The 13,935-nt window shown below is 42.8% G+C and overlaps 1 protein-coding gene across 1 annotated transcript in view; it reads right to left on the bottom strand.

Moving 5' to 3' along the window:
* Positions 1-13,935, bottom strand: part of LOC126175907 (mismatch repair endonuclease PMS2) — a 163,848-nt gene that overhangs the window by 18,015 nt on the left and 131,898 nt on the right. Inside the window, exon 12 of the mRNA XM_049922973.1 lies at positions 1,543-1,640. Within this exon, the coding sequence (XP_049778930.1) occupies positions 1,543-1,640 (98 nt within the window). The remainder of the gene's footprint in view (positions 1-1,542; positions 1,641-13,935) is intronic.

Raw genomic sequence — 13,935 nt, 5'->3', positions numbered from 1 at the left:
TCTTCCATCAGCAAACATCAGTGGTATAAAAAAAAAAGGCAAAGGTCCCGAGTTCATGTCTCAGTCCGGCACACAGTTTTAATTTGCCAGGAAGTTTCATATCAGCGCACACTCTGCTGCAGTGTGAAAATCTCATTCTGGGATCAGTGGTATAGTCACTGTAGAGGATTCCCCCCTCAGTCCCTACCATGATGCCTGCTGTTATTTCTGTATGTTACAGTTTATACACTGCAATCACAACTGCTCATTGCTAATCATAAGGCAGAATTTTTCTTATCCCCGAAAACCAACTATGTGGAATTTATCCATGCAGCTGCGACTTTTGCTAGACCATAGTAAGTGGGCAGCCAGGTAATGATGAGTGAGAGGAAGCTTTACAGGTAGAACTGTTGCTCATAGTCTAGCTTCTACCGAACAGTCCCAGATAGGTCTAGCTGATACTCTTGGTAGAACACTTATACTAATTTTCGCTGTAGCCATTGTGCAATCACTAATGACAGCTAGTTTTTTCTGACAGTCCAGGCACACTGCCATCCAAAATGAGGGCAATGAGAATCTGTACCGTCCTTGGATTATTAGCACGAACACAGACACCTAACTCATGTCTGACTTGTTGGGTAGCTGTTCAAAAGAACTATCTAGTCTCCCAAAGGCCCACAATCCATTCTTCAGGTCATTGCTTGCTTCACAGTCATTGACAGCATTCTAACAGGTCTGTAACATTTAGTAAGCTAGTGTGATGTTCAAAACAACAGACCACTAAGCCAGCAAGTAAAGTCCCATGGCATGAACGGTTGGGAGACACTGAAGGGCACATCATGAAGTATGAGAGCTGAGAGCTGTGTGTGTAAGTGTATTTGTTAAGTGTAGGTGACTGTAATACATGTGTGTGTGTGTGTGTGTGTGTGTGTGTGTGTGTGTGTGTGTGTAGTGTAGTGTAGTGTAGTGCAGTGTCACATTTGAGCTGCAGATGATGAGAGAAGAAAGAGGGTGAAAAGCAGTGCTGACACATGCCTAATTGTCTAGAAAAGCATTAAGGGGACAAGTGTGCTTAATGTCCCCATCTGACAGAGGGATCACCATCAACAGTGTCACATGCCCTCATTTCATGAAACACTGTGGAGAGGTTTGGAACATAATCCAGGACATTGGTGAAAAGATGGGTGATCAAGCCACAAAGTCAAAGAGAAAATTGTCAACAGCACGTGGCATATAAGGACGATCACCCATCCAAGTTCGGGCCATGCCCAACAGTGCTTAACTTCGGTGATCTGAGGGGACCGCTGTATCCACCTTAGCACTGCCACTGACATCCAACAAGTCAAATGCCATAATTATTAATTTAGGATTTTCATGCTCAGTTAATGGTTTTTAACCTGACAATACATTTTGAATCATTGCCTTTGCTGTCCTGCATCAGTGACCCATGCAAATATCATGATCCTGTTACATATTTAGAGTTGTTCATTTTTCATTTTCACTGTTTTACATACAAAAAGAAGATCATTTCCTTTACATTATCAATAAAATGTTTGTACTTACTTCCAACATAAACAGCAACTCATCAATGTCATCCTTCCCAAACATCCAATTTTTGCTTATGGGAATTGAACTCAATTTCACCCTTTTTGTTGGTTCAGCTAAAATGAGACAATAAGAGAATATTAGGATTATTTTGAACATTATGTTCAAGAGAAAGAAATATTTGTATACAAATACTTACAGATAAAAGATACATTATTTACTGACAGAAATGACTGAATCTAAGACGACTGTAAAGGTTAAACACAATCATTATTTTTCTTAATTGTGATTGTAAAAAGTAATGTAAGCCTGGGAAAGGAAAATGCCCACCATTCTCCAGCAGGTTTCCGAAAACTTTGTCTCTAAATAATGGTTTTTGAGGTTCTTTCTTCTTTTTATAACTATTAAGCAACTTTATTTCTTCCATTTTCCTGTAAACTTTTGCAAAACTACCAAATGATTTTTTTCCTCTGAGAGATGTTTGTTACTGTGTCACACTCTCATCTTTAGCTGCACATGGCTTTTTGTTGTTAGTGAAATATACCATCACAAACATGAATACTAAAGGCAATTATTATTGCATATTTCCCAAAGGTAAAATAAAGTTGAGGAATGCAATTGACTATAATGTGAGGAAAATATAATCAAGATGATAAACATTCTGAAACAATTTTAGAGCAGATCTTGGTCTGCTGAAACACATTTTACATTCAATACAGAGCAGATATGTAGAAAGACTGCGACAGCTGTTTAAAATATTAAAGTAGTGTCTCTCCAAGCCTAACTACATGTATTACTTTTGTTTAAAGCAAATGTAATGGGCAAACAACTGACAATTCATGCAATAAGTGGAAAATGAAGTATGAGTCCTATATTTTGTCAGCATCTTATAATAATAATCATAAACCTCTGAAATCAACAACAAGTTTGTCAACTGAAGAATTTAATTATTGGAAAGTAGTTTCATTCAGGGCTAACCCCCATCTCTGGAGAGCAACATATATTATTTCCATAAAACTTGAGTTTCTCCTGGTGTGTAAAATATTCAAATAAGTTCTGTGAATGCAGCCAGGTGATGAATTAATGAACTTATTTTGACACGTGTTGACTCCCACTTACTTTTTATTCAGTGACCAGTACTATGAAATGAGAGATGGAATTTCCATGGGGAGCCTGTTGTCATTTATTATCATCAATTTCTTTATGTAAGATTTCCAAGAATGTGTTCTAGAGTTGGTGGTATTGAAACGTGTCCTTTTTTTTTTCCCCAGATATGTAGATGATGCTTTCATTGTCTGGTCTCATGGAGATGAGAATTTAAATGGCTTTTCAGAACATCTGAATTCAATCAACCTGAACATTAGCTTCATGATGGCTGTCTTCCCTTTCTTGATGTACTGGTCAGGAGGAATATTGATGGGATGTGGGAACTTGTCATTTACAGGACAACAATGCACAATGATTTGTATCTACAGGCAGGTATTTGCCACCCTCTGACTCAGCGTGAAGGGTTACTTCATACCTTCGTTCACAGGGCCCACATCATTTCAGATCCGAAGAGTGTGTCAACTGAAGTAGGCCACCTTGAAGTCACCTTTCATCACAATAATTACAGTGAAAGACACAGCAGATGCACATTGCACTACCGACCAACTGTGAATTGGGTGAGTGATGATAATAACATGGTGGCACTAAAGTCTATGGCATTTTTGCATTACACAGAAAGCATTTTCAATAGGACTGGTTGTTTTCTATGGAAATCTGATGTTAAATATTTTTTTCAACCACCAGCTAAGATTAGGGCCCTCTTAGGATCTGTAAAGGATGATCTTGGCTTGTGTAAGGCAGATATCTGTTGTATTCCTTGCAGGTGCAGCATATGATTTATTGGTTAGTCCATGAGGATTGTCTAGAACCACTGTATTGAGCAAAAGCATCACAATAACTGAGCAAATCTGCTATTGAAGGCATTACCTTGGCACCAGTCAACTTATGGAACAAAGCAACACAGAGAATCTGGCATGCACATCCAGCTACTGGAATAGCATTATTAAGGAGGCATTGAGGTTAAATTAGCAAGTGACCTTATAAACAGAGATGAAGGTTTTTGCTTAAATTGTGCATGGAATCCTCCTCCATCCTTAGTCAAAGAACAGGGGGACAGAGTTAATGCTACCTCACCCAATGGTCTCTCTCTCTCTCTCTCTCTCTCAGAGAGAGAGAGAGAGAGAGAGAGAGAGAGAGAGAGAGAGAGAGAGAGATCTTTTGGCAAATTTTCTGCATACCGAGGTTTTAAATTTCCTCGTATAGCACCCTTTTATTGCATCTGTGCCTTGAAAATGACAGCGTGTGCACCTGTCGAAATAAGGGTGCTTTTTGAATACGTCATCTGGATGCATTCCCATAATTTATTAGAATATATTATTTATGTACTCTTTTATACTTCAGAAGGATATCCTACAGATTATACAACCATTAAAAAATTTCTGCAGATTTTATCAAAGCCTTTATTGATAGTAAGTTCGTTACAAATTTTTGCTTATGCCAGTACGAATGATGTTTAATGCCTCCGTTCAGTTCCTTTAGACAGTTAGCCTTTGCACTGGGTTGAAGAATAGCTTTTAATTTGAAAGCACTGTTCCCACAGCAAATCACAGGCCTTTCAATTACAAAATAATCTTGGTGTGAATTTTTTGTCTTTCATGATTGGTTGCAGAGATCATTTCAGCAGACCGGGCATGTACTATGAACAGAAAGTTGCTACTTTGGTAAGAGAGTTCCAGTTATAGCCCATACTTGGAGAGAAGAATAGATTGGCCATATACTTTGCATACAGCAGTGTTCATCATGACAGGTCAGGAAGAGTAAACATTAATACTATGTTGTTGGAGTGTACCTGGTAGGATCTTAGAATTAGTCTTGCATATTAACACCAATGATGCATATGCTGTACTGCAAACAGAATGCTGGTTGAAACCAAAAGTGACTAGCAACCAAATTTTACAACCCATCTGAAATATACATTGCATGGACAGGTTGAACACTGAGGCATATTTATTGTCATAAGTAGCATTAAGGTTACTAGTGATTGCAAGAATTCGGACAAAGATAGACAGCAAAGGCACATCAAACAAAGTTTTTAAGATCAGCCTTTAAGGAGCTGCAGTAGCAGAATCCAACAGGAAACATAAATTTTAGAATTATGCTATGGTAATCAGGAGAGATTTCAGTTTACCAGCTAGAGATGTGGAAACTCCATTGATTTGAATGACTGGCATTGTGTGATATTGTATTAAATGTCTTATCTGAAAATTACCTTGGGCAGTACGAAATGATTTCTGAGTATGCAGTTTTAGCTTTCCTGGTGAAAAACAGACCCTCCTTACAATTCATTTAATACAAGAGGTGGATTTCTGAGTCTGTACGACTCATATAGCATCAGTGATTGCATGTGTTTAATGAAATGTAAGAACATATAGCTTCAATGAGTGCATGTGTTAAATTAAGCTAACAAGTGCAACAAGAAACTAATCAGTCAACATTGAACATTCATCCCTGGGACTAGAAAACAAAAAGTCAGAAGTATTGTATAAAAAAATCTAACACAGGTATGTGTTGATAGCTATTAGCTATTTCTCACAAATGATAACAGCCAACACTGTCCAGTAGCTGTGTTACAAAGTTACTACAAAGCACAGATAACTTCTTCAAAGATTTAAACAAATTCAAAGCCTTGTTGACATTCATAAGCTGAATGAAGCCAAAATGATCTTAAGCAGAGCAATGTGAGAAGTGTTCAATGGATTCAAAAGTAGAATTCTATTGAGCAATCTCAAGAAGCTTTGGTTTTATCTGCAGTAAGTAAACAGATCAGACCCATGAATAATATTCTACTAAGCAATCTAAAGAAGTTTTAGTTTTATCTACAGTAAGTAAAAACATCAATATGAAAGCCAAAATATTGAATTCCATTTTCCAGTTCTGTTTCACTGAGGAAGATCATATTATGGTTCGTCCTTTCAATCATTGCAAGAACTCAAAATAAAAGATATTGAGATAAGTGATAGTGGAACACGAACTCAACTAAAATTGCTCTACTGCAGGAAGATGATTGGCCCAGACAGGATACCAGCAGAGTAAAAATGAATTAATGAAATAAATTTGTTATCTTGTAGCGGAACTTTACTGCATATCATTGATGCCCTGCAGCAATCCAAGTGTATGGAGAAAGTGCATGTTGTCTTTATTTCCAAGAATGATTGTTTGATAGATGATGATAATATAAACGTATAAAACTAAGGTCATTTTGTTCTATAATTATGGAATATGTTTTGTGCTAGTGCATTAATATCTTCCTGGAAACCAAAAAATTATCTTTTGGAAACAACATGGATTCTGAGCTGATGAATAAAGCTGTTCTTGGAATCACAACACAAAAAAATTATAGTGAAGCACAGGAATACCTGCAGGGGATCGATGGCTGATTTAGGTACGGGCAGTTGATTCTCCACATAAACAAGTAAAGGTTGGAGGTGGAACGAGTCATTAGTTTTTTATCACATAGTTGATGACCAGTCAGTGAAAACAGTAACAACAATATATAAGAGTACAGACATGGAGTGATTTCAACTTGAACGACTATGTACAGCTACATACAGAAAAGGCAGATGGCTGAATGGGATTGAAAGGGAGAATCCTAAAGAAATATAACTCACACATACAGGCTGTAGCTTGTAAGAGCTTGTTCAATCAATTCTTGAGAATAGCTCATCAGTTTGGGATCAGCAGAAGAGACAGAAAAGAACCTAAGAAGAACGTTACTTTTTGTCACAGGTTAGCTTACAAAACCCAAGAAAATCGTAGAAATGGTCATCATTTTCTAATGGCATATGCCAGATAGATGCCGTGGGTCAAAGAAGGGTTTACTGTCAAAATTGGAATACAGTACATTCTGAGAAGAGTAATGAAACCCATTACTTTTCTCTACATTATTGTGAATGTAAAAATTAGAGAAACTGTAGCTCTTGTGGAAGCTGACTGACTGCTCTTCTTCCCACACATCATTTACACAAAAAGGGACAGGAACGAAGGAGATGGGGAGAGGTAGCGACCTGGTTCATAAAGTACCCTCAGTCACAAATCATAGGGTGCTTGGCAGGCTACAGGCATACTTCTGTCCCATCTGTTTGAAGTTAAAAAGTATAAGAACTACGTCCTGCTACAACATTCCTGACACTTCTCACACTATTAATATTTTTTCTTATGTGGGTAAGCAGTAGTTCAGTCTGCAGCGGTAATTCTCTCTCATATTCTCTGCTCAGCTACCTGCCAAATCTGTTGACTCACTCCTTTATCAGCTGCACAAAGTTTTTTATCTGGTTGTGTTTCTTTCCCTTGCAATCTCTTCTTTCACTACACTTGAGTGGTCTGACTTGCTTTTAACAAATTTTTTGTGATAGTTTTGCAGTGCCTTATAAGTTTGTGGATAACTGGATTGTTCTCTCAAAATTTTCCTGTCAGAGGGTTTCTTGTGCAGTGAGCTGGAAGCTATTTGGGCTCATGTGCTTTGCTGTGGTTTTGGCATGGAGAGTAGCACTGTGGGTTGTGTGGTGGCTCCCTGTGAGGTGCTGCGAGCAATGCGGTCTGTGATGACAGATGCCGGGACAGTCAGCTGTGGTGTATCTAAGGTGGCTGTTGCTTGTATAGTGGCTTGCTCTGGTTTGCCATCATTGCTACAGGCAGACTGAAGAGCAGATCAGGAGTCTGTGTGCTATTTTGCAATTCTGTGGAGCAGATTCTTGTGGAGCCTGCAATGAATTGACACATTGTGGCAAACTATTGTGGGAGTCTTGTCAGTTATTCTTATTCTGGTATCCTGCCATACCATGTAAATTCTTGCTGGTCTGCAGAGCTAAGCTATGTGTCGGTTGTTTTCCTCTAATGAGTCTTCCAGAAAGTAATGAGAATTTTTGCACTACTTATACTGTTCCTGCACCCTGGTTACATCTGAAAGCCAAATTATGTTTATTCTCATGTCAACTTTTGAACAGTGCTATGACTTCAAGTTGGTTGTGTTTTTGTAATAATCGAATCAATAGCTATAGCACATAACAAGTGCACAAAGGCCATACCTATGTTTCAGTTATATTGGTTCCTTGTGGTAACGAATCTATGTTTCAGATAATCCCACCCAAATGTTGTCCTTGTTTGTTGTTTGTTTTGTTTTAGGGTGCAAAAAACAACTAAGGTCATATGCACCCAAGTCGAAACTACAGAGCACAAACACAGAGACAAGGGAAATGACTATATGCCAGTCCCAATGGAAAGAATAGGAGACATCTAAACAAGGCACATGGAAAAGGGCTAAAAAAGACACTATACCAAAATGGATATCCAAAACTAAAAATTAAAGGGCCTTCACCATATTGCTTCGGTGAATAAAAAGGAAAACGTGGGTGACAGCCCATGCGTCATCTGCTGAAACAGCTGATAAATCAGATGGCAAACCCAAGATGGAATGTAAATTATTAAAAAAAAAGGGCATTCCAGCAGGTAGTGGTGGACAGTTAAAATTTAGGCGCAATGCATACAAAGTGGTGGGGCAGTGCCATTGAACTCATGACGATGGCTAAAAAGGTAATGCCCAATACGCAGCCGAGTTAAAATAACAAATAGGGCCGATAGGAGGTCATTCATCGGAGGGAATAGAGGTACTCGTGGGCTGAGGTAAGAGGACTGCAGCCTTGGCAACAGCGTTAGCACCCTCATTTCCTGGCAGACCTACATGACCAGGGACCCACAGAAACAGGACATCGGCTCCACCAAGAGTGAGCTAGTGGCAGGTTTCCTGGACCTGCTTCACTAAGGGATGAGCAGTGTACAGAGACTTTGGAAGGTGCTGAGTGAGTCTGAGCAGAGGACACAACTGGGACGGCTGTGTCACTGGATGTACTCTGTGGCCTGATAAAAGGCGAAAAATTCTGCTGTGAACACTCAGAGTGGGCCGGAAGCCAATATCGAAAGACACGGGTGCCAATGACAAATGCACACCTGACCCCACGATCAGTCCGAGAGCCATCAGTGAATACAAAGGTACTATCGCTAAGTTCCATGTGAAGGTCATGAAACTGGAGGAAATAGACCGAGGCTGGAGTAATGTTCTTAGGAAGCGAATGAAGGCCAAGGTTAACATGGGCCACATCACAAAGCCAAGGTGGTGAAGGGTTCACACCCATGGGGAAAGTTGCACATAGTGTGAAGTTAAGCCGCCATAGTAAGTGGCGAAAGTTGATGCCTGGAAGTAACAGGGACGAGGGACGAGCCCCATACTGACGATCAAAGGAATCATCAAAGGAGGAGGCATAGGAAGGGTGGCCAAGCATGGCAGACTAATGGCATGCATATCTGCTGAGGAGGAAGTCACGGCAGTAGGACAGTAGCAGCTTCAGCATACATTCTCAACCGGGCTGGTGTTAAAGGCAGCCGTAGCCAAACAGATGCCACGATGATGGGTAGTGTTGAGACAGCGTAAAAGGGATGGGTGTGCAGATGCATAAACAAAGCACCCATAGTCGAGTTTCGAACGGACAAGGGACCGGTACAAACGGAGGAGGGTGGTTCAATCGGCACCCCAAGAAGTACCACTGAGGACACATAGGACATTGAGGGATTGTGTATAGCGGGCTTCTAGGTAAGAGACATGGGAGGACCAAGAGTGTTTCCTATCGAGCATGACACCCAGGAATTTTGTAGTGTCAATGAATGGAAGGGCAACAGGCCAAGGCGTAGAGATGGTGGGAGAAACCATTTGCGCCACCGGAAATTCATACAGATGGTTTTGTCATTGGAAAAGTGAAAGCCATTGGCAATGTTCCAGGAGTGAAGACGATCAAGACAGTGCTGAAGACGCCGCTTAGTGAGACAGGTCCGTGGAGAACTGCAATACATGGCAAAATCTTTGACAAAAAGGGAGCCAAAGATGCCCGGCGAGAGACAGGCCATGATAGGGTTAGTGGTGATAGCAGAGAGGACGACACTCCTGACAGAACCCTGAGGCACACCAGTTTCCTGAATAAAGATGTCCAATGAAGCAGAACCCACGTGCACCTTGAAAACTTGGTCTTGAAAAAATGACCGAAGAAAACAGGGCAGGCGCCCACAGAAGCCCGACGTGTAAAGAGTACGAAGGATACCAGTTTTCCAGCAGGTGTCGTAGGCCTTCTCCAAATTGAAAAACACGGCCACAGTCTGTGATTTCTGCAGAAAACCATTCATGACATGGGTGGACAAAGTAACAAGATAGTCAACTGCAGAACACCGCGCTCGAAATCCACACTGTGCATTTATGAGTAAATGGCGAGATTCGAGCCACCACACCGACTGAGCATGAATCATATGTTCCATCACCTTGCAAACACAGCTGGTAAGAAAGGTGGGGCAACAGCTAGAAGGAAGGTTTTTGTCCTTACCCAGCTTAGGTATGGGTATGATGGCTTCACGCCAGCATCCAAGAAATGTGCCCTCAGCCAAGATGCGGTTGTATGTGTTAAGCAGAAAGTGCTTGCCCACAAGAGAGAGGTGCTGCAACATTTGAATGTGGATAGCGTCTGGCTCCCTCATAGTGAAGGCGGCATTTGTAGCACTCATGTTTCAGAGAAGAGAAGGGTATCGCCCGAGCCTCCTCAACTCGTTTCCTATAGATAAAGGCAGGGCGATAGCGGGAAGAGCTTGAAACTTCTGCAAAATGGCGGCCCAAGGTGTTGGAGATAGCAACAGGATTCACAATGACATCAGCACGTACTGTCAGGCCGAAAATGGGGGAATGGATCTTGGTTCCAGAGAGTCGTCGGAGGTTGGCCCACACAGCAGAGGAAGGTGTGGAACTGTTAAAAGAACTAGTGAACGAAATCCAACTAGCTCCTTTGCTATTCCAAAGAACTGGACAACACTTTGCATGCATTTGTTTATAATGAATGCAGTTTTCCAAAATAGGGTGGTGGTTAAAAACACGGAGAGCACGTCTCCACACGCGAATTGCGTCAAGGCATGCCTCAGTCCACCATGGGACTGGGACACGATATGGTAAAGAGGAAGTGCGAGGAATGGAACACTCTGCAGCAGTAAGGATAACATTTGTGAGATAGTCCACCTGGTCATCACAACTGAGGAAATCTTGTTCTGCGAACATCGCAGGGAGGAGTAAAGCTGCCAGTCAGCCTTAGTAAGCTGCCATTTGGGCAAGCATGGGAATGGGGCAGGAGACAGGAGATGGAAAGCACACGGGAAATGGTCGCTCGAGTAGGCATCAGAAAGAATGGACCATTCAAGACGATGGGCAAGCTGGGCAGTGCAAAAGGATAGGTCCAAATGGGAATAGGTGTGCAAGGAGTCAGAAAGGAAAGTGGGTGCACCGGTGTTAAGGCAGAAGAGGTTGAGTTGGTTAAGAATGTCAGCAAAGACGGCACCTCTCTGGCAGGTCCTGGGAGAACCACAAAGGGCATGATGTGCGTTAAAGTCACCAAGTCGTAAAAACAGTGGAGGCAGCTGCCCAATAAGCTGAAGGAAGTCAGCCTTGGTAACATCGAAGGATGGAGGTACATAAATGGTACAGAGGGAGAAAGTCAGGTGGGGAAGGAAGAGGCGAACGGCAACAGCTTGAAGACAGGTAGTCAGAGAGATGGGCTGACTATGAAAGTATCCTGTATAAGCATCATGACGCCCCAACGAGATGGGATGCTGACATCAGGGCGAAGGTCAAAATGAATCGGTAAGTAGTGTGGAAGCTCAAAGTGGTCTTGAGGGCGCAATTTCGTTTCCTGAAGGCAAAGTACAAGGGGATGCTGTGATGCTAGAAGCAACCGTAAATCCTCTTTGTGGGCCGAAGCCTGCAAACGTTCCATTGGAGGACAGTCACGAGGTGGAAGAGATGTAGGGGTGGCAACTCAAGTGTCCGCCAAGGGACACCCAGTAGAGAGTCACTACTACAGGGCACAGAAGCAGGAGGATCCTGCTCCATGGGGTCCACACAAGCATCAGCATGCTTGTGAGGTTGGTCGGTGGAGTCCAACGCCGAAAAACGGTTGGTGGTGCGCACCGGCGAGCGACCACGTGGTGACACCGTCGAGCAGGATCAAGTCGGTGAAGGGGAAGACCGTTTATCTTTAGCGGACTTCTTCGAGCCCTTCTGCTTAGAGGAAGACTTGGGTGTTTGGCTGGAGGGATGGAGGAAGTCTTCTCGGGAGTACTCCTTCTGGCCTTTCCTGCCTGCTGGTTGTGTAGTGGGTAGCTTCACCCCTTGAGGCGAGAGTTTGACTGTTTGTTGCACAGCGGGATGGGGGGACGGTGATGCTACCTTGAAACTGGGCGACTTCACAACCTCAGAGCCAAATTTGAGGTCGCAAGTCTGCACAGCCATGTCCTTCATGGAGCGAGGGGTAACAAGAACTGAACTATAAGTGCCAGATGGGAGCACAGGGTTTGCGACTAGCTTGTAACTTGTGAGCTACTGGGTAAGGCACTTTTTCCTTTACCCGAATCTCTCAAACAGCCCTCTCATCTAGATAAAAGGGACAATCCCGGGAGGAGGCAGCGTGGCCACCATTGCAGTTAATACAGAGGTGGAGAAGGAGGTGGACATTCACCCTCATGTGCATTCCTGCCACAGGTTACGCATTTGGATGGGTGTCGACAAGACGTTCTAGTGTGATTGAACTGATGACACTGGTAACAGTGCATCGGATTTGGAATGTATGGCTGGACTGGGATGATTTCGTAGCCTGCTTTAATCTTGGATGGCAGCACCACCCTATCAAAGGTGAGGAAAAGAGTGCGGGTGGGCACCAAGGAGGAATCGACCTTTTTCATGACACGATGTACGTCAATCACACCTTGATCAGAGGTAAGCTTGTATTTCAGCCTCGGTTAGACCATCAGGCAGCCTGGAGTAAATTACACCATGGGAAGAATTCAAAGTTCTACGTGCTTTGACACAAACAGGGTAGCCATGGAGAAGCGAGGCAGCAAGTAATTGTTGTGTTTGAGCATCAGAAGCTGTCTCCAAAAGCAAAGTGCCATTCCGTAAACGAGAGCAGGATTTCACAGGGCCAGCAATGGCATCAACACCTTTCTGAATAATAAATGGATTGAGTGTGGTGAAAGACTGACCATCTTCAGTACCTGATACCACAAGGAACTGCGGTCCAGCAGGAAAGGTCTTCAAATCAGTAGCCTCATTACGCTTTCATTTCATCGATGCTGATGGAGAGGATCCCCCATGATTGCCACCATCTCTGATGGTGCGCTCCTTCCAAATAGGGGCCACCTACACAAGGGGGCACACCCGCCTTAAGTGATTGTTCACACCTCAGGTCACACATCCTAAACACCTGATGGAGGGACCAATGGGCAATCTGGGAAGGGTTACAGCTCAGGCAATCACCCCTACCTGGGCCTGGCCTGTACCGGGGGGTATGTGCGAACCCTACCTGTTGATCTGGGGCTGGGAATTACGCGTTACCCAGTCACGGGCCTGGCCTGTACCGGGGGTATGTGCGAACCCTACGTGTTGATCTGGGGTGGGAATTATGCGTTACCCAGCCACCTTTTACATGTCAGACGTATGCGCTGGCCTTCAGGAGCGCACAGGGAGGAAGACAAAAAAAGGGGATCCTCAAATGCCGAAGTGGAGGAACGAGAGGAGAAGGGAAAAAAAGGAAGGAAAAAGGAGCCAAAAAGAAAGTTGAGACTGTTCGCAGGTCATCAACAGAATGCAGAACATTCCTAATAATACCCCAGATATGTTCCCCAAGGGAAGGGAAAAAGAATAGCAAGAGCGTAGACATGCAGTACGGAAGGGAAAAAGTGCTGCAAAGGCTGCGACCCCGTGGTTGCCAAGCACGAACTTGCCAAAGAGTGGCGAGCGCCCTGGGGGGAATGTTTTTCTTTGTTAACAGTTGTAAAGGCCACCTTGATAACTGACATTTTGTTAAACACCCAGGAAGCAGTCATTTGACAGTGGAGCTTGTAGCTGCATGTTATTATTTGGAGCCAGGCTCTTAAGTAATCTGGGTTTTAATTTGTCGCATTGTAAGCTAGTCGGTGTTTCAATTTGTCATGTTGTAAGCTAGTCAAAGGTAATTATTACTTGGTGCTCATTAATTATTTGATTCTGAGTGGTCACTACTGTTTTCTTGGAACTACCACTGTTTCTAATGAGATGCATCAGCTCCTACAGGTAGGTAATGTGGAAAGCTTCTGTGCCTCAGGTTACATTATAAGGTATTTGTGTATTCAAGCTGAAGTTAAGTAATTACTGTTGCTCTTTTAAAAATCTGTGCACTCCACTGAACTCTGCTATAATGCCTTTTAATAATTTAAGTGGTAACTGCAAGTTCATTCTTCTGGAATTGGATA

Source organism: Schistocerca cancellata, chromosome 3 (genome assembly GCF_023864275.1).
Source record: "Schistocerca cancellata isolate TAMUIC-IGC-003103 chromosome 3, iqSchCanc2.1, whole genome shotgun sequence".
NCBI classification, from domain to species: Eukaryota; Metazoa; Arthropoda; class Insecta; order Orthoptera; family Acrididae; genus Schistocerca; species Schistocerca cancellata.
The sequence above is the reverse complement of the archived record's forward strand: the minus strand, read 5'-3'. Positions and strand labels throughout refer to the sequence as shown.